The 20,611-nt window shown below is 41.4% G+C and overlaps 1 protein-coding gene across 1 annotated transcript in view; it reads right to left on the reverse strand.

Moving 5' to 3' along the window:
* Positions 1–20,611, reverse strand: part of MYH10 (myosin, heavy chain 10, non-muscle) — a 141,703-nt gene that overhangs the window by 96,939 nt on the left and 24,153 nt on the right. Inside the window, 2 exon segments of the mRNA XM_015562590.1 lie at positions 9,340–9,367; positions 17,369–17,525. Coding sequence (XP_015418076.1) covers positions 9,340–9,367; positions 17,369–17,525 — 185 coding nt within the window.

Raw genomic sequence — 20,611 nt, forward strand, 5'->3', positions numbered from 1 at the left:
CATGTTTTGTTAAGTTTACTCCTAGGCTCTTTGAAAATCTTTTTTGTTCCTGTCATTAATGTCCTTTCATCACCATTCTGTTTTCTACCTGGCTACCATTGGTACCTAGATAAGGTTAATAATTTTCATTCACTCACTCCACAAATATTTACAAGTTTACTTCTACATGTAGGGCATTCTTCTCAGTGCTAGAGAGGTAGCTGTGAAAAAAAAATGCGTGTCCTTATGGAGCTCAAGTTTAGGAGAAGAGACAGAAAATAAGCAAGAAAAATAAGATGATTACAGAATGTGAGGAATGCTACAAAGGGTGAGGATCTGGGAAGAGCTTCCTGAAAGATGAGCCGGAACTAGCAAGTGAAGAGCTGGGGGCATAGTGTTCAGGCAGATGGAAAGACAAACACAAAAGTCCCGCCAGCGTGGCGTGGCTCAGTGACTAAGGGTCAACGTATGCACCAGGAGGTCACGGTTTGATTTCCGGTCAGGGCACATGCCAGGGTTGTGGGCTTGATCCTCAGTAGGGGGTCTGCAGGAGGCAGCCGATTGATGATTCTGTCTCATCAATGATGTTTCTCTCTCTCTCCCCCTCTCCTTTTCTCTCTGAAATCAATAAAAATGTTTTGTTTTTTTTAAAACCCCAAAGAAGGAAAAAGCTTGGTAAATTCTAGGAACCAGCAGCCTGTGTGTCGGATTTGATGTAACTAACCAGCAAGGCAGACAACAGCAGAAGACACTGATGATGTAGGAACAGGGTGGACGTATGCGCCCAGGAGTCAGGGGAAAGAATGTGGGTTTTACTCAAGTATAATTTCTTAGTAGCTATGGTAGAGGTGTTCTCTGTTTTGTTCTTAACTTTATTCAACATACTTAGTGTTTCAAGGTTAATCATGATGTTGGCTGTCGGTTTCAAACATAATGTTTATTATGCTGAGAAATGAGCATCTCATTTGACCGATGATGACTCGTCTTGTACAGTTATGACTGGGGCTTTTCAGCTCAGTTTGCCTCTGGTTTCTCAGCGAACCCCTCTCACCCCAGTAGAAAATATTGTTTCAAAGTTGGATGTATTTAACACTTGCCTGCTGCGTTACCAAGAGGGGAGATGATGAGCCTTACACCCTCCATCTTAGCAGGGACCACAGCCTCTGCTGTGTGAGGTGGCTGTGAAGAGGAAGTACCATCCATCTAAAGCACATGATTAGCGTTCAATAATCATTACCATTACCGGCCCCACAACCGTTCATCCATACAAGAGGTCATTTGAATGACTAAACTCCAAATGACTCCCTGAATCGATAGTGTAAGAGTGTGGCTCTGGTGTCAAAGTGATCCACCTGGATTCAAATCCCACCTACCACTTCCTGTCTGAATCGATAGTGTAAGAGTGTGGCTCTAGGGGTTGGGGGTGGGGGGGAGAGTGTGGCTCTAGTGTCAAAGTGACCCACCTGGATTCAAATCCCACCTACCACTTCCTGGCTATGGGGCTTCCGGCAAGTTACTGAGCTCTTTGATCCTCAGTTTATCTGCTTTAAAAAGAGAGAGTTATTTCCCAGGACTGAGAGAATGCAGGTAGGAGCCTAACACTGCACCTGGCAAAGTCTCTCAATAAATGGCTGCAGCAGTAGTAGTAACAGCTATGATGATGATAAATATATTAACAAGTTTTATAAAAATCTTCGATTTGAATATGAAAGAGATGGAGGATCAAAAGAATACAATTCTTGGAAAAGATTTTTTTAAATGGGCAATGGCACATCTGTCCTAGATGGAGGCAAAGAAAATAAAGCCGCTTGAACAAAAGTCACAGGAAAGGGAACCAACCAGATAGTTCAGCAGACGTCTCTTGAAGAAAATGAGGAGAATTCTGAGAGGAGAACAACAGGACGAGATCTCAAAGAGAAGGAGGACAAAGGGAATCTGACCTCATTTCCACCAACCACACGCGGTCTGCTGACCCAGGAGTTCTGTGCTGAGTGACTGCTTGTTTCTGTGCTGGTCTCCTGGTTCAAGGGCAAGGTTAACAGAACAAAACAAGGAGCCTGCTGGGTGGGGTGCCTGTGTCTGCTGCAGCGCTTCCGGACATAAAAGATCAGGAATTCCTAATCTGAAGGTAGTTGTGTTTTCTAGAAAGGTCTATGGCTTTCTCGGCTCCTCAAAAGGATGTGCAATTCAAAACAAAGGCTTAAAAACCAAGAGTGGAAGGAAGCAGTAAAGCAGATCATTAATAAATGATCAGTTCCAGGATCTTTCTCAGATTCCCTCTAGACCAGGGGTGTTTCCCCAATGAGAAACCCCTTGCCCAGATCTTCACTAGTTTTGTTTTTATTCTCTCTGGCTATTTATAAAATTCAATTCAGTCTAGCTTCAAAAACACCCTTTGCCTGAAGTTCTTGCTTTAGATGATCTCAATTTGAAAAACAACATATATATTATTCAATCTACTAGAGGCCCAGTGTGCGAAATCGCACGAGACCCAGACTCGCCCCACCGGCAGGACCCCAGACCCGCCCTGAGCGAGACGCAGGTACCATGCCAGCTCTACCAGCCCCGCGAGAGCTCCGCCAGCCCTGCGCGAACGTGAGTCCCGAACCGTGAGAGGTGCTCCATGCACTGCTGGTGACTGGTTGTTTGGTCATTCCACTGTTACGGCGTCACAACCACAGGCCTTTTATGAGATAGATAATAATAAAAGCGTAATATGCTAATTAGACTGGATGTCCTTCCGGATGATCTTCCGGACGAAGCTGGGGCTGTGAGGGAAGCCCGGGTCCTGGGTGCCAGAGGGAAGCCGGGGCCGGCAGCCGGGGGAAGGAAGGCCTATTCTTGCACGAATTTCGTGCATCAGGCCTCTAGTATATATAAAACATTAGTCAATTTCTTATAATTTCAAAACTGTTAGAAAGTAGTCTACTAGGAAGAACAAATTTTATGGTCAAGATAGGCTTGGCTGGAGCAGGGGGCGGGGGCGGACTAGAAGAGGTCAATGGAGGAAGAAAGGGAACATATGTAATACTTTCAACAATAAAGACTTTTTTAAAAAAGAGGCTTGTGTTCAAGTTTTCCATCACAATGTAAATGTAACAGGGGTGTTGCAAAGATTAATGGAGATATCTGCAAAGTCAGTTCCTTGGCAATTTGCCTAGAACATTTTAAACTTAGAATTACAAGTTGATTTGCATACTCTCTGCCCCTCCCCCCGCCCCTCCAGTAAGACACAGCTACAATAACCTAAAAATTCCTATAGTTGAGACTTGAGGACAGCTAACAGAGTCCTAGAAAAGCAAATTGAGGTCTAAAAAAACTGGCTGTCTGGCCGAGGTCACAGAGCTAGTTCATGGTAGAGCTGGGACAAGAAAGAATTCCAGATTCCTATCTGACAACATAATATTTCAACTACACCACACTGTTGCCTTGGCTTTTTTTTTAAGACTTAAATTTTTTAAATAGCAGTTTTAGGTTTAGAACACAATTGAGTTCCTGTTGCTCCAGCGTCACCAGCATTTGTTGCCAATGTTTCGGATTTCATCCTTTCTAGTGGGTGTGTAGTGACGATGATACAGGATGTGAAACAACTCCTCACATGCTCTTTTGCCATCTGCGTATCTTCTTTGGTGAGGAGTCTGACTGTTGAATTTTAAGCGTTCTTCGTACATTTTGGATAACTGTCTTTTATAAGATGTTATCTTTTGCACATATTTTCTCCCAATCTGTGGCTTATCTCATTGTCTTGCCAATGTCTTTTGCAGAGCAGTTTTTAATTTTAATGAAGTCCAGCTTATCAATTATTTCTTTCACGGATCGTGTCTTTAGTGTTGTATGTAAAAAGGCATCTAGGTTTTGTCCTATGTTACCTTCTAGGAGTTTTATAGTTCTGTCTTTTACATTTAGGCCCATGATCCATTTTGAGCTTATTTTTGTGACGGGAGTAAGATCTGGGTCTAGATTCATTTTTTGCTGTTGTTCCAGCACCATTTCTTAAAGTGACTGACGACTACCTTTGCTCCGTGGCCTTGGATCCTTTGTCAAAGATCAGTTGGCCTACATTTATAGGGCCTATTTCTAGGTTGCCTTAGCTATTTAATCAATTCTATTGAATCGATTATCTTAACATTTTTAAGGCATGTTTCTCATAGCAAGAATCAACTGTTCTCAATCCAGGTTGGGTTGGTCATCACCATTTAGTGTAATACTTGTATATGATACATAAAATTCCTTAACAAAAGAAATCTATTCTCACATCCTGCTAGAACGCTGAAGTAACCATTGTTTTACAATTGTTGCATTATATTTAAATATATTATATAGGAAGAAAAAAAAACTTGGGTTAACCAGAGTTATTCATAAATGTAAACCGAATTCTTTAAAAGGGAGGCTTAGAGGACGAAGTCAATTCCTCACCAAGTGTGAATTTAATTCTAACAAGGAAAGTCAGCCCGAGGCTTATCCTCTCAACAGGATTTCACTGTCCAATTAGATGGAGGGCATGTGGGAAGGACTTTGCTCTCTGAGGATAAAGGAAATTCTGAGTGTCCTCACCAAAGACCTGTCAGGATACCAGACTAAAACTGAGCAGGGGTCCGGGATCCTTAACTGGGAGCTCCCACTGCCTCCCAAGTCGGCAGGAATAAAGGCTGGTTGGGGGTTGTAGGCAGATGAGGCCAGAGGGTAAATTACATGCTCATCATTTTGGGGAGAAAAAGTCAACTACAGAGTAAATGACTAAAAAAACAAAACTTAAACAGAAGGAAATGCTGCTTCCAATTGTATTTTTTCTTTATGATACAATGCAGACATAGATACTTAGTATAAAATAACTATTAAATAAACGTGACTGAACAATTATTCTTATACAGAAAGTTCATTAGGTTGGCTGTGCACTAAATTTAAGAAGACCCTCGTTATACACTCCTGGAATTCATTTGGTAGGTTCTCAAAGGCACCAAGGAACATAGAATATTTTCTTAAACCTAGGATACTTTGTTTCCCATTTTCCTGTTTCTCAAGTCACAATGTAGCTTATAATAGACAGAAATACGAAAAGCTGTTATTAACGATCATAACTAGAGGTATCTAAGAATTAAGAAAATGTGGCGATGCCAAAAGAAGTGAGGGGTGGGATTTGCTGGAAGTACACAGGGGGAATTCTGGGGTGATGGTGATAGTAATGTTTTCTATTTTGATAGGGATTTTGGTTACTTAAATAACTCAGCACATGTACACTTAAGATGTATGCATTTTATTACACGTAAATTGTCTCAAAAGTTAAAGATGCAAATTCTGGACTTTAGTGACTGTTATATATGTTGACGTTATTCAAGGGGAAATGTACTGACATGCATCAAATTAAGGGATTAATAGTTCATCAAAGTGGTATAAAAACTTAAACTGAAAACATCTGAACAATCAGCAGCCACAGAAAGAAACATTCTCTAAGCTTAAGCAGAGCCTCCTGAAAATACAGCTGCCACTGACCCCACCCAGGCAGTTGCCTGATGGGAAAAGACTGACCCTTAGCACCAAGGAGTGTTAATTCAGCTGTCTATTAACATCACAAAGCCGAATAGGCCCTTCCATACTTTCCCCAGAAAGCCCTAATCTATCTACTCTCCCCTTTTTGCTGAAGATTAGTACAGTTTGTAAGCCTTTTTATTTCTGGCTATTCAGCAACTTACTCATCACATGCCTGTGTAAAGAAACTTTGCCTGTTATCAGTTAATTTTCAGACCCTCCAAACTCTGGACCCAAGTTGGAAAAGTTAGTTTTCCTCCCAACAAAAATAAAAAAAGATTAATGGATGGATAAAAGAATGAACAGGTTAATATATATAATAAAGCAAGTACAGAACAATATTAATGGTAGGATGTAGGTGATCGATATATGGGTCTTGACTGCAGCTTTATGTAAAGTATAAATAAGATGTTCAGAAAGTTGAAAGAAAAAAGCAGGAGAGGGAGGGAAAGAAAAACAAAACAGACAGACATGGCACTTGATGATTGCTGCTCTGTGCCCAAGAGGTAGCCAGCTGCTACGGAGACTTACCTCATACCCAAGCCTATTAATTGATGACAGCCGACAGTCTAAAATGGAAATAACCATCTAATTACAAGTGCTAGTGCCTGTAATGGTCACTCTGGTGCTGAAAGTAAATTAGTATTCACTGACCTCTCGTTAGGTCAAACAGCAGTCATTCTCTCCCCAAGTGTTTCCTGCTGCCAGACATTCCGAAGTCATCAGCAAAGGTCATCCAAGCTGCCAACCCCCCAATCAAAGGGAGTGGGTGCCCTGCACCTGACTCCCTGCTCTGTCTGCAGGGTTACCGACTGCAGCCCTGCAGATGGGCAACACAGCTCTGTCCCTCCCTAGCTCACCCGCAGAAACACGCAGCTCCCTATGCTCGGTTCCGGGAGAGTTTCGGGGACTAGAAGCTGGCTGCGGCTTTATTAACTCATGCTGCATAACAAAGAATTTGGCTGGTCTTTGTCCCCGGTTCCTGGGAGGGAGCCTCTAAGTCCTTGGAATGTCTGTGCTATTCACGTGGGCCCTGACCGTTTATGCTAACGAGGTGACTCATAGTGGGCACCTAGATCATTCCGGGATGGGAACTGGCCAAGCTGAAAGACCAAAAGGGTGATTAGAGTTTGGGCTGCTGTACCACATAATACCAGCCAGATCTGGGAGGGGAGAGGGCTGGAGAGTGAATTCAACCCTGTGGCCAGTGATTCAATCACGCTGATATATGAATCCCAATAAAAACCCTGGACTTGGACACTTAGGGGAGCTTCCTGGTTGGTGACAGACAAGGGTGTGCTGGGCAGGAAGTGTCCAGAGACATGCAGGCTGTGTCTCTGGGACCCTCTGAAGGGTAGTGGCAACACCCAAATTTGTTGTTACTTTGTCAGAAGTCCCCAGGGCTTGGGAGCCCCTGAGCTTGTGCCTGGTGTCTACAGTGCGGGCACCAGGTGGGAAGTCAGTGTCAGAATTGCGCTGCAAAAGATAATTTTGAAAAGACATCTGCATACATGCATAACCCATGGACTCAGACCACAGTGTGGTGAAGGTCTGGGGCAGGGGCTGGGTACGTTGCCAAGTCCCACTCCTCATGTGAATGACAGCCCGGACCTGGCAACGTGATACCCTCAACTCCGATGACCTCCTCCGACAGTTACCCACTCCTGCTGCCCCACCCGAGGTGTTCCTGTCTCACCTTGTGTGGCCACACTGCCTACTCTTTCTGCCTGGCACTCCAGTATCCCCAAGATTATCTGTTCCATTTCATCAAGACCTCTACTTCTTTGGTGCAGCTACTTCCTCCCTCTCAACCCCCTCCTCTTTGCCCACTTTCCATGGTCCATTGAGACAGTTTCTCTTGCCAATCTCCCCAATTCCTATGCTCCACTGTCACCCATTTGCACCCACTTGCAAAAACTGGGATTGGACTTGGGTGGACTGGATCTGGTTCCATTCCACACGCTCATGGTGGCTAAGCAATGGCCCCAACTGTCCCACCTCGCTGTGTCCACTCCCTTTGGCCGTGTCTCCACACGGACCCTGACAGTGGCCCTGTGTCTTGCCTGGGGATGGGACAGTGGTACATGTGACACAAGCAGAAACCTGGACTTCGTTTCACACTGGCTCTCACACTGCTCCTGGAACCCTGCCACCAGGTTAAACCAGGGCTAGCCAGCTGCACACCAAGGGGACAGGTGGAGGAGAAAGCACGGCTCCCAGCAGGTGACTGCAGGCACAGGAGTGAGCCCCACCTGGGACCGCTCAGCCGGCCTGGATCAGCAGACCCGCCCAGCTGAGCCCAACCCAATCCCTGGGAAAATGGTTTTAAGGCACTGAATTCCTGGGTGGTTTATTGGTTAGGAAGAGCTAATTTGTATAACCCAGAGGCTAAGCAATGCTGGAAAGAAGTTTACACAACAGAGCAGTCTGGTGTCAGCTATTTCTACCTCTCTTCTCCCTTCAAACCCACTCTGCCTACCAGATAACAAATGCTCTTCACTCCATGGAAGAGAAAAACTATTTGACAACAACTTTTTCAATTCCCAGCCTCCCCATCCCTACTTACCTACCTAGCACCTGTCTGCCTCCGGTCCCGCCCAGCCCAGACACCCAGCCTCTCTCTGGTCTCACCATTCTCCTCACCCCCTCAATTCCCTCTTCCTGCCCCCACCTCCCTCTCATCAGCATTTCATCTCTCCCACATTAAAAACACAAACAATAACAACAAATGTTCTCTCTCTAGCTGCTCACTACACACAGACCTTGTTTACTGCACTTCACTGGTGTTGAGTTTTTTTTACAAACTGAAGGCAAGACCCTCCACCAGGAAAAAGGTTCTGACTCGACTGACTGCGTGGTCTGGAAGCATCTGAGCAACATCTGCCGGTTTTAGCCGTCTCTGCAGCTCCGCGTCCTCTGCCTGACCCTCACCTGTCGCTTTCCCCCAGGACTGCACCCCCGTTGTGCTCTCTCAACACATCCTGCTGGGGCATCTCACTCACGGGCACGGCGTCCATTACCATCCAGGCTGCTGGCTCATCAGCTCGCTCTCTCCCCTGAGCTGCACCCACATACCCAATGGCCCAGTGGGCAGCTTCACTTAGATGAGCCGTAAGCACCTCAAAGTCAACGTGTCCTCAACCAAACTCATTATCTTCCTCTCCAAATCTGTTCTTTCTCTCATCTTCCCAGGTCAGGAAACAGCCAGAAATCATTGTAACCCCACCTCTGCTCTCAGCCCTTTCTTAGGCAGATAAATCACCACAACCTGGCGAGTCTGTCTATTGAACTGAACGCCACTGAAATTCACACATTTCCTCCAGGCTTGTGCCACCCCTCTACCTGGAGTCACCGCCATCTCTTGCCCGGATAACGGAACAGCCAGCCTCCACACTGCTCTTCCTCCAACCCATTTCCACACGACAGCCAAAGTGGCCTCTCGAATGTGCAAATCTACTCACTTCCTTCTGTGGATGCTATTTTATTCAACCTTGACTCTCTCGTACTTAGCACAGAACACCAGGCACATAATAATCAATAACGCCTATTGGGGAGCATGGCTACATTACTGAAACGTTTAGTAGATCAACATTTGGAAATACAACTAAAGATGGAAGTTTCACAGATTAACATTATGAAATGTGTGAAAAACCCAGTTTGCAGTAATACCAAATTTAAGCAACTTATATAATCTTAGTTTTAAAAATAACTACAAGGTTTACAACAAACTCAAAAATTACCGTTCTACTATACCCCGCCCTCCATACAAAAAAATTAATTGCTTTACTTTCCAACAGAATAAAAAATGAATCTGAATATTCAACATTTACTTACGTGCAAAGAATTGACTGGTCCTCACGATCTATAAGACAAAACAAATAGAAAAAGAGAAAGTGACCATTTGCCTGATTTTTAAAGTATCTGATATAATAAAGTTACAGTAACAGCCTCTAAAATAGTAACTGTACACCTCTCAGGTCAAGTTAACGCCTCCCCAACCTGTTAGATAGTCCCAAATCCAGTCAAGTTCACTTACTCTTTCGACAGATTCTCTGGAAATAAATAACAGCCCAGGCTTGGCAAACTTTATATGCCTATCAACCTTGATTCTCAGCCACTTCCGCTTATCAAATTCAGCTGGGGAGTTTTATAACAATGTACTTCTTGGAGCGCCACCTTTGCTAAATTATTTTCAAGTGGTGTAGGGATTGAAAAATCCCACGTTAAGTAAATTCCCTAAGTGATTCTGAGGCAAGGCCAAGTTTGGAAAACCAATGCCTTTCAGAATGGCTTTAAGAATACTCACAACCAGTATTAGTGTGACCATGTGACCTTAAAGGAGAAAAGAACTAGCATCAAACACTGAATAGAAAAGAAGGTTCAAGGAGGATATATCTCTATGTGATGTTTAGCCACTGTCTCAAGTCAAATGTTATATATACCAAAAATAAGGGAAGCAAGAGCAATGAAAAAAGTCCAGCATGATTTTAAAGTGATCAATGATTGAAGTATTCAACTCAATTTTCAAATGAAAAGATGAAATTCAAATCCACATCTGGCCCAGGGACAAAACCAACGGTGTAGGAAGTATGACTTCCGATCACTTATGAACGAGCATCACTGTCTCTATTTTACAGATGAGAAATGTTCCCCGAGAAGGCCAGGTAATCCTCCCAAGTCACACACTACTGAAGGGCAAGGTGCTGGGGTGAGGACCAGCCAGGTCTGCCTCCAGCGCCTGTGTTCTCCGCACTACTGACCAAGCTCACCACTGCTTCGCAACGTCATAGGCCTGCCTAGGCAGCTTCTTTGTCACTACCTTATGCCGGGCTTGCTTCCCTTATCAGGTGCCCAATGAGGATCTCACAGCAGTTCAGGCATAAATTCGTGTCACGAAGGAGAAATAAATAGTTCATTCACTATGCCATACCTTTTCCTCTATTGGTTAAATAAGCAAATCCATTCATATAGTCTATGTATAAACTGAATTATATTACTGCCCGGTCCAGAAAGCTCACCTCCTAATACAGACACACCTCCTCAGAGATTCCAGACCACCACAATAAAGCGAGTATTGTAATTAAGCAAGTTGTAATCTTTTCTGTTGGTGGAGGGTCTTACCTTCAATTTGTAAAAACCCTACATCTGTGAAGCGCAGCAAAGTGAGATAAAACAAGGTATGCCTGTAGCTTCTACCAGTTTTCCCTTCCTTCTGGTTGCCGTAGACAGCGTTCATAGTACACAGTTGATGTGCACCTCCTCTGTCGGCTCACTTTCCCAGAGGTCATGCCATATCCTTTCTTCAACATGCTCCGCCCAGATCCACAACTACCTGGCCGTCGCCACGTATCCTCTCCAGCTCGGCTCCACTGTATCTCCTCTGGGAACCACCCCTCAGACACTCCCTCAGACTCCTCCCTGTTTCCTTCTTTGAGCCGTATTTTCAAGTTAGACAAACCATAGTGCCAACTCCTGCCCAGTAGAATATGCTGCCTGAGGTCAGAAACTATCTTATTTCTTCATCCACAGAATTAATGGTAAGGCCTGCTGAGAGAAATTCAGTGCTGGGTACCATGCTGGGCACTGGCAAAACAGTGGGATCTGGAATCTTTTGTTCTCACTCCAGCTCTGCTGCAAACGGACTAATGTAGCTATAGATGACCCATGGATTCCCTGCTGGTTTCAACTTCTTTACCTATAAAACTAGGTTTTAACAAGTCTTTGCTTATCCTATATAATAAAAGGCTAATATGCAGACTGTTCCCTTGACCAGGAGTTCAACCAGGGGACGAGCCGGCTGGCCAACTGCCCGAGGCCCCTCCCTCCGGCCAACCCCACCCCCATCCGGGCGGCTGGCTGGACCCCACCCACCCATGCACGAATTCACGCACCAGGCCTCTAGTTCACTATAAATATGAACTGTCAGACCCTGAGATTCTTCTCTTCTGAGCAATTTCTATAGAACCCCACTACACCAAGTGTTTTTTAATGGCTTTTGTAAACGGGTTGATAGATGTAAAGAAACTGAAACACGAAAATTAACCAAAATTAAATTGCATTCCATCCTTAATCCATTGAGAATGGTTTTCTTCCCGCATCTGTACATGCTATTATCATTGTCTGAAATTTGAGACTTAGACAACTCAAATCTATCCTTCAAATCTGTGCAATACTTCATTTCCCATGCTTCTACCCCCCAGCCAAAAACAAAACAAAACAACTGTCTTCTAAGTGAGACTTGTTTATTCTCTTACTCATCTGCTGACTTTAGGCTTCAGTGTCACTAGCAGTACAGTAAGGGGAGGGGCTTCATAACCTCCAAGATTCTCTCCAACTAGGACTGTCCCACCCCTACTCCTCCCTTCTGCTTCACTCAGTTCTTCACGTCCTTCAAGGACCAACTTCAGCAGCACTATGGCAATTTATACACTGATCTTGAAAAACCTATAAATGTGACCAGACACAGCCTTATATTGGTATTTTTAAAAAAATATTTTTTATTGATTTCAGAAAGGAAGGGGGTGGGGGGAGAGAAACATCAATGATGAGAGAGAATCATTGATTGGCTGCCTCCTACACTCCCCACACTGCGGATCGAGCCCTCAACCCGGGCATCTGCCCTGACCAGGAATTGAACCATGACCTCCTGGTTCATAGGTTGACACTCAACTACTGATCCAAACTGGCTAGACTGTATATTGATATTTAAAGGAAACAATTTTAATTTTAAAAAATGCAAATAGCCTTCTGAAGACTAGGGACTCATCTGATAACTCATATTTTCCAAAGTACCTCCCCAAAAATCACATACCATTTATGGAGATACTCAATAAATCCGTACAAATTAAATCATATTTTCAACAGTGAAAATAGTTTTAAATCAATGCCTTCAGCTCCTACCTTAAAAGAAGGTAGAGGCAACACCTCTACAGATCTCAGATACTAAAAGGATAATAAGGAAATATTAGGAATTACTTTATGTAAAAACTTTTGATAACTAAGATTAAAGGGACAGTTTCTTGAAAGACATAAACTATGAAAGCTCACTCAAGAAGAAATGATAGCCGAAACCGGTTTGGCTCAGCGTATAGAGCGTCGGCCTGCGGACTGAAAGGTCCCAGGTTCGATTCCGGTCAGAGGCATGTACCTGGGTTGCGGGCACATCCCCAGTGGGAGATGTGCAGGAGGCAGCTGATCGATGTTTCTCTCTCATCGATGTTTCTAACTCTCTATCTCTCTCCCTTCCTCTCTGTAAAAAATCAATAAAATATATTTTTTTAAAAAAAGAAGAAGAAGAAATGATAACCTGAACAGTCCTATATCTATTAAAGAAATTGAGCTCTAACTGGTGTGGCTCAGTGGGTTGATGTCATCGGTGCACCAAAAGGTCACCAGTTGATTCCCAGTCAGGGCACATGCCCGGGTTTCGGCCTCAATCCCCGGTAGGGGGTATGTAGGAGGCAGCCAATTCTCCCTCTAAAATCAATTTAAAAAAGAAAGAAATTGAATTGGTAAAACTAGTATGATATTATATGTCAATTATATCGCAATAAAAAAAAAATTCAATGCGTAATTAAAAACCTCACAGAGGTCATCCTGTGCACCAGAAGGTCACAGGTTCGATTTCTGGTCAAGGGCACATACCCGGGTTGCAGGAGTCAAACCTTCCACACTCTCTGAAATCAATAGAAAAAAATATCCTCGGGTGATGATTAAAAAACAAACCAAAAAAACCTTCCCATACAGAAACACAGCTTCACTGGTGAATTCTACAAAACATTTAAGGAAATAATACCAATTCTATATGAACTCTTCAGAAAAACCGAAGAGGAAAAACACTTCCCAGCCCATTCTAAAAGACAAGCCTTACCCTGATACTAAAATCAGAAAAAGACATTATAGTAAAAGAAAATGACATACAAATATCTCTCATAAACAAGGGCACAAAAATTCTTAACAGAATGTTGGCAGATCAAATCCAACAGTATATGAAAAGGATAATGTACAGGAGCAAGTGGTGCTTATCCTGGAAATGCAAGGTTAGCTCAACATCCAAAAGGCAAACAATCTAATTCACTGTATCAACAGACTAAAAGGAAAGCCATGTAATCATCTGAATAGATGTTGAAAAAGCATTTGATAAAACTCAATATCCATTCATGATTTAAACAAACTAACAAAAAAACCTCAGCAAACTAGGAACACAGGGAATTTCATCAACCTGATAAAGGGCACCTACAAAGAAACCTTTTGTTGATATCATCTTCAAAGGTGAAAAACTCAATGCTGTCCCCCTAAGGTGAGGAGCAGGCAAGGATGTCTGTTCTCACAATAGCTTTTGAGCATCACAGGCAAGAAAAATAATTAGAAGCATAGGATTGAAAAGGAGGAAATAACAACGTCTCTATTTACAGAGGCCATGACTGTCTATACAGGAAATCCCAAACAATCTACAAAAAACCTTCCCGAATTAGTGAGTTTTACAAGGTTGCAAAATACAAGGTCAATATAATGTATATTTAAAATGAATATTACTATACATTAACAGTGAACAATTAGAAACTTAAAAATTTTAAGTTCCACTTAATACTAAAAACATGAAATGCCTAGTTATTATTAGAGTATATATCATGTCTAGGTATAAATTTAACAAAAACTAAATTTGTAATTTTTGTAATAAAGTTTATGTCTAACAACATTACTTTCATTCATTCATTCAATACATTTTATTGAAACTTAAGAAAAAATTAAGTTTTCTTCTATTTTGCGTTAAATGAACCGTTGAGTGGGACCACATGCTCTGAATCCTCTGCACGGTACCCTCTTCTCTAGCAGCAGATCCTTCAGAGGCCCAGTTACATTTAGTTACTTGCTCACATTTGTAATTGAAAACCTGGATTGATCAGCATTGGAAAGTAGCCTGAGCTTCGTCAGCCACCGCATATGCAATGAACTCCTATCAGATGTCCCAACCCAATTGTGCTGTATATGTAGTACATTAGCAGGTAGCCCCCTGCTTACACAATGGAATACAACAGAACTGTTTAGCATTTTTTCAATTTCCTGTATCAATTTGTAAATTATTATGCAATAAAAGCTATAAATTACTGTAATTCCTTTTAACTTTTACATTGAAGTTTATTTTTGTGGATAAGAATGTGTCACATTGCCTTGGTTTTGAATCATAGCTCATACTTCTTACTAGTTCCATTTTCTTGGTTACATTTTTAACTTTTGTGCCACATGTAATAGGGATAAGTGATCATACTTTTCAGGGTTGTTGTTGTGGATTAACTAATACACATAAAAGCAATGAGCTCAGTGTCTGGCACACAGTAATATTCAATAAATGTTCATTGAGCATTAATGATGGTATTAATACTATCAGCCACATTTTTTTTTTAAAGACAACAGCTTTATTGACAGATGAGGATAGTCAAGTCCCCTACTCTCAGGGTCCTGGCGGCATCTAGCTCAGGCCTCCTGCAGTCAGAGAGCCACATCTTGCTCCTTCTACGCTGGGACTTTAACATTTACCCATTAACTATTTTGTTAGATCTAATTCCCCATTAAACCTGTCAAGATATTTTAAAAATTCTGTTTATTTTCATCAGATATATTTATTTTCCCTCCCAGTTTTGTGTCATCTACGAATTTTATGGGCATGCATCCCTCATCGTTAAGTATACTGATAAAGATGTTGGGAAGGGCACAAACCCATTGTGCACACCCTGATAAACCTGGCCAACCTCAATCATTAAAAGCACTTCAAGTGCAACTTTTCAGTCTACAGCCACAAGGATATCACGGTAGACTACGGAATGCATGTAGAGTCTCTCTGTTTACACTGTCTACTGTACTTCCCTTCCTACTAAGCTAAAGCAACGTGGTATTTTCATGTTGTTTTTAGACTGTTAACAAGAGTCCAGAATCTTTCCTGGCAGGTGTATTAAGCTCAGTAGTCTGAAGTGTCTCTCCCCCTACCTCCTTTTTTTTTTGTTAATCTTCCATTGTTTTTTAGAGCGAGTAGAAGGGAGGGGGGATAGAAGCAAGAAAGAGAGAGAAACATTGATGTGAGAGATACACATTGATTGATTGCTTTCCACACGTGCCCTGACCCTGATTGGGGCTGGGGATCAAACCTGCAACCCAGGTACATGGCTTTTGACTGGGAATTGAACCTGGGACCCTCTGGTGTGTAGGCTGATGCTCTAACCACTGAGCATACCGGCGAGGATGCTTCTTCCCTTTAAAAAATTAGAATTATATATGAGTCCATCCCAGGATTCTAGAAACTCCGCCTTTAGTTCAAAGACCAGAGTTACAATCTCAATTGTAAGAATGTATTTGTCTTTTTGTTTTTTTAATCCTCACCCGAGGATATTTTTCCACTGATTTTTAGGGAGAGTGGAAGAGAGAGGGAAAGACAGAAAGAAAAAAAATCGATGTGAGAGACACACAGCAATTGATTGCCTCCTGCCTGAGCCCTAACCAGGGCCTGGGCTGAGGAGAAGCCTGCAACCAAGATACATACCCTTGACCGGAATCAAACCCGGGTCCCTTTGGTCCGCAGACCGAAGCTCTACCCACTAAGCAAAACCGGCTAGGGCAGAACATATTTGTTTAAATGAGGAACTATGGTTTCAATTAGGGAAGAAGTGTACCTTCTCTAATTTCTTCTCCCATATAAGGCAAAGTCTGCTCATTCATACATTACATGCTTTTCTGTAAATAAATATTATTCTTAACAGAGACACAGAACCAAAAACAAAGAAGCTGACAATTCTTCTTTCTCCATTATCTAGTAGCAATTTATCACTGCCATAGCCATTCTTCGTATTCTTTGGCTCTGAAAGGTTATTAAATATAATCTTTTTTAAAGCCTAAGCTGATTTTGGATATTGAACCTGTCCTTACCAATCTATGACACTATTCTAATCTTGAAGTACTTCCTATTTGCCTCAGAGGACCTGGTACGTAAAAGTATCCAAACAAAACCTGAAGGAGGAAAGGGATATTATAATTTATTAATCCCCTCACACTCCCCTTCAGACCCAGTCACCAAGGCAGCCTTTCTATGACCTACAAACTCTGATGATAGGTGGATATAGCATGTCCTGTTTTCTGATAATGGAACTACTTTATAAGAACCATATAGATTTTAATATATCTTATGGAATTTATTAAAAAAAAAAAAGTAGATAGAGGGGGAGTTATACTTCCCATAGCACTAGCAAGTCCCATGTATAATGTAGTCTTTTTGAGCAATGCTAAGTGCATTAAAAACTACTACATTTTGGTTTTTTAAAACATGTCCTTCCACAAACCATTGTGTCTAAAGCCATGATTCAAATGAATGACTCCTTACATTTATATTTCATTCTAAATCCAAAAGAAAACAAAAATCAACCAACTCAATACATTTTTTAACTTTTGCTGTCTCTTTTACACATATTTAAATAAGAAATATTTTATAATCTTTCTTTCCCCAATAAAACATTCACCTTTTCTGTTTATTATTCTTCCTGCTGGCTCTTCCTGTTGGTTTTAAAACTGAATGCAACAGAGCTTTGCTTATACTGGCTTGTGGTGTGGATCAGATGTATATACAGCCTAGGAGCTTTTGAACATAAAAATTAACATGGAGTATTTATGAAGCGAGGAACATACCAGCTTCCTATAAAAATGTCCATTTTGCCCATTCTAATTTTAAGAATTCATAATTTTTTACAATAAACATTTACTACTTTAATTTCTAATCTTTTAAAAATGTTAATCTTTTTTGATAAATGTAGCATCTAATAAGATACCTAATGACGTTTAAGAAACTCTAAGCATTTCGTATTGTAACGTTTCCAGTTACCTTGAAGCATGCATCTGTAAGCAGACTCAGATATAGCATAGATGTGTGGAGGCATCTCATGACGTTTCTTCCCTCTGTACATTTCAATAATATTCTCAGAGTAAATTGGAAGATTCTTGTAAGGATTTATGACTACACAGAAGAGTCCAGAATAAGTCTAGAATAAAAATAAAATACAGTGTTTTAAAAAAAGGCATATATCGGACAAATAGAAATCACACAGTCATCTGAACAGGGAGACTTTATTCGTTGGATAATTAATCTAGTCCCAAAATTAAATCTAGCATATGAGAGGCAATTCTAAACCACAAGTAGTTCTGTCACAGAGAGATTTTTAAGTGGCTCTCTCCTGGATCAATCACTTCATCTGTAAAATGGAAATAACAATATATGCCTCATGACATCACAGGGCTACCATAAGGTTCAAACAATGTTGTCTTTTCCCACATTCTTCCCCAAGAGTACTAGGTATGAAAAGTTCATTAACGTAGTTTCAGATTCCACACTGCAACTAATCTTTAAGAAAGCACCATTTAAGTTTGAGTATACTATCAAAGAAAAATACCCACAGTTATCTAAAAAGGAGATTATTAAAAAGATTTACAAATATGTAAACTTTCCACTCTTCTAATTTTTCTTTTTTGGAAAATATATTTTTTCCATTAAAAATAATTTACATTAACTTGTTATATATTTAAGTGAATTTATTTAAGTAAATGCTTTATTATTTTTAAATGAATTGATAAATATTTTAAAATTTTGCTTTAATTTCTAATACAGTAAATATCAATAAATATAAGCCACGTAAACAAAAGCTCTTGGGGGGTCCTCAATGTTTAAAGCCACTCGTCTAGAAGACACAGGCCTGCCTGATCAGTAATCAGTACACAGAACTGATACTAACACTTTTGACTTTGGGGTTTTTAAGTTCACATGCAATGATTTCTGAGAATAATCTACAAAACTGATCCTGGGAATTAGAGAAAAGCAAGAGCAGTTAGGATTGCTGCCAAATGCTCCAAGCCTCTGAGGGACTGAGGTATTTGGAAAGGACACTCAGTCACACTATGAAGCAGACCTTTTATTTAAGGTGACTCGGGTAGACCAAATTCAAAGGCGAGAGGACACGACAGGCGGCTGAGAACTGACTGAGAACTGACGTGTTCAGCTCCCCAGGGAGCCTAAGGGAGTCTGACCAGCAGCTGTGCTGGGAAGGGCTGAAACCCTTGGCAGTTGCCACCAGAAGGCACTCTAGAGACTAGTCTGTTTTGAGTACTGCAGTTACTAGCGCTAAAACAAGAGAAGGAAATCCTGCCAGAAAAGGTTAAGTGGTCAGAACTATCTCTGTAGCTGTTCTCTTCCTGAAACTCACAATTGTAGGCTCTAACACGGAATGCCCTTCCTCACCTGGCTCAGGGGTACAGGGGGGGCCAAAAGGCAGAAAGACCCTGCCTGAGGTCGCTGGTCTGGGCTGTCTGCCTTACAGCCAGAGCCAGAGCACTTGCCCTCCCTTGCTGATCACTTAGGTCCCCAGACTGCTGGCTCTCAGAGTAGAGCACACAGCTCAGACAACCCTGGCTAACTCTTGGGCTTCTCACACCATCAACTTGGCTCTTTCTCCCAAATCAAGTCTCGCATCTAACTAGCCCAGCCTCTCTGCCACCCATATGACAAAAAGGCATTGAGAGATAATAAAAACAAAGACTGTACCAAGGGTTAGGAAGCTGAGGAGAGGTGATCCGAATATTTTGTTATTGAGTTTTATTTATATAAAGTTAACAAATCATAATTATATATCTTAATGCATTTTTAAATACATAACCTCATTTTTTTCATTCAAAATTAGATAATAGTCTATCATGAAGCTACAGATGACGTATTTTACTTTTATAAGAGGCAAATAATTAGACTGGCAAAAAACAAACAAAACAAAAAACCTCCCAGAAACATACATTCTATATATATGACATGGTAACAAATCATAACAATGACATTTTTAATCAGAAATAATTTGCTTGGCTCAGTGGTTGAACATCAACTCACGAACCAGGAAGTCACCAGTTCGATTCCCAGTCAGGGCACATGCCCAGACTGCAAATGTGGGCTGGATTCCCAGGGGGGGCGTGCAGGAGGTAACTGATCAATGATTCTCTCTCATCATTGATGTTTCTATCTCTCTCCCTCTCTCATCCTCTCTGAAATCCATAAAAATATATTTTTAAAAAATTAAAAATAAAGAAATAATTCCAACATCTGTCTACCATGTATTTCTGAGGACTAGGATTAAAAAAAATGAGTAAGTCTCACAAATATTAGTAAGTAATCAAAAAACGAGGTTAAATAGCCAGTGTTCTGTGCTTACCAAAGGGCAGTAATAAATATTTAAGTGGAAACATTAAATTTAAGTGCTTAAAGAGGTAACTTACATCTAGAAAATTAGCTCAAATGTTGGGCTCCTGCATAAGTAATAACTGAACTGATACTCTCACTTTTGTCCTTCCCTAAGGCACTTGGTAAGAGGGCAATATGTTAAAATAATTTATTTGATACCTTAAAGTTTAAATTAAACTCCACCGAAGTATTTAAGGATGTACACAGGCCCTGGTGAGGTAGCTCGGTTGGAGAGTTGTCTGATGCATCAAGATGGTGGGTTCAATCTCTGGTCAGGATGCATACAAGAATCAACCACTGAATGCATACAGTAGAACACTGAATCAATGTTTCTCTCCCTTCCTCTCCCTAACGTCAAATAAAGGTGTGTTTAAAAAAAATTTTTTAAAGACATACACAAGGTATTAAGCACCTTCATGATACTTACACTCTAGACATGATGACAATAAGTATTCATTAAATAAACAAGACAATATATGGCACTAAAAAAAGAGAGTGGCACAGAGAAAGAGAAAGATTTAGAGACATTATAAATAGTAGAGAAACTCTACTGAGGCGGAACACACTAGCCCCAGGCACTGAAAGTCAGGGCCATCCTGTCAGAAACTGTAACACTAGGAACACAAATTCAAACCTAGTGGTCTGTGATGTTCTTTTAGGTCAAAAGTGGGGGATAAAGGAGTCCCTATTAAAATATTAAGAGCATAAAACTAGGTGGGGGGGGATATACCCAAGGCAGAGTGAGAAGTCCAGTCTACATTGTTTGTACCCTGGAAGGTGAGAGGTATGAACCCAGAAAGTCAAACTGGACAATTTAGATGTTGTCCTCTATATTTGATTAGGTACCAGAGG

The sequence above is a fragment of the Myotis davidii genome, unplaced genomic scaffold (assembly GCF_000327345.1).
Source record: "Myotis davidii unplaced genomic scaffold, ASM32734v1 scaffold37, whole genome shotgun sequence".
In the NCBI taxonomy this organism is placed as follows: Eukaryota; Metazoa; Chordata; class Mammalia; order Chiroptera; family Vespertilionidae; genus Myotis; species Myotis davidii.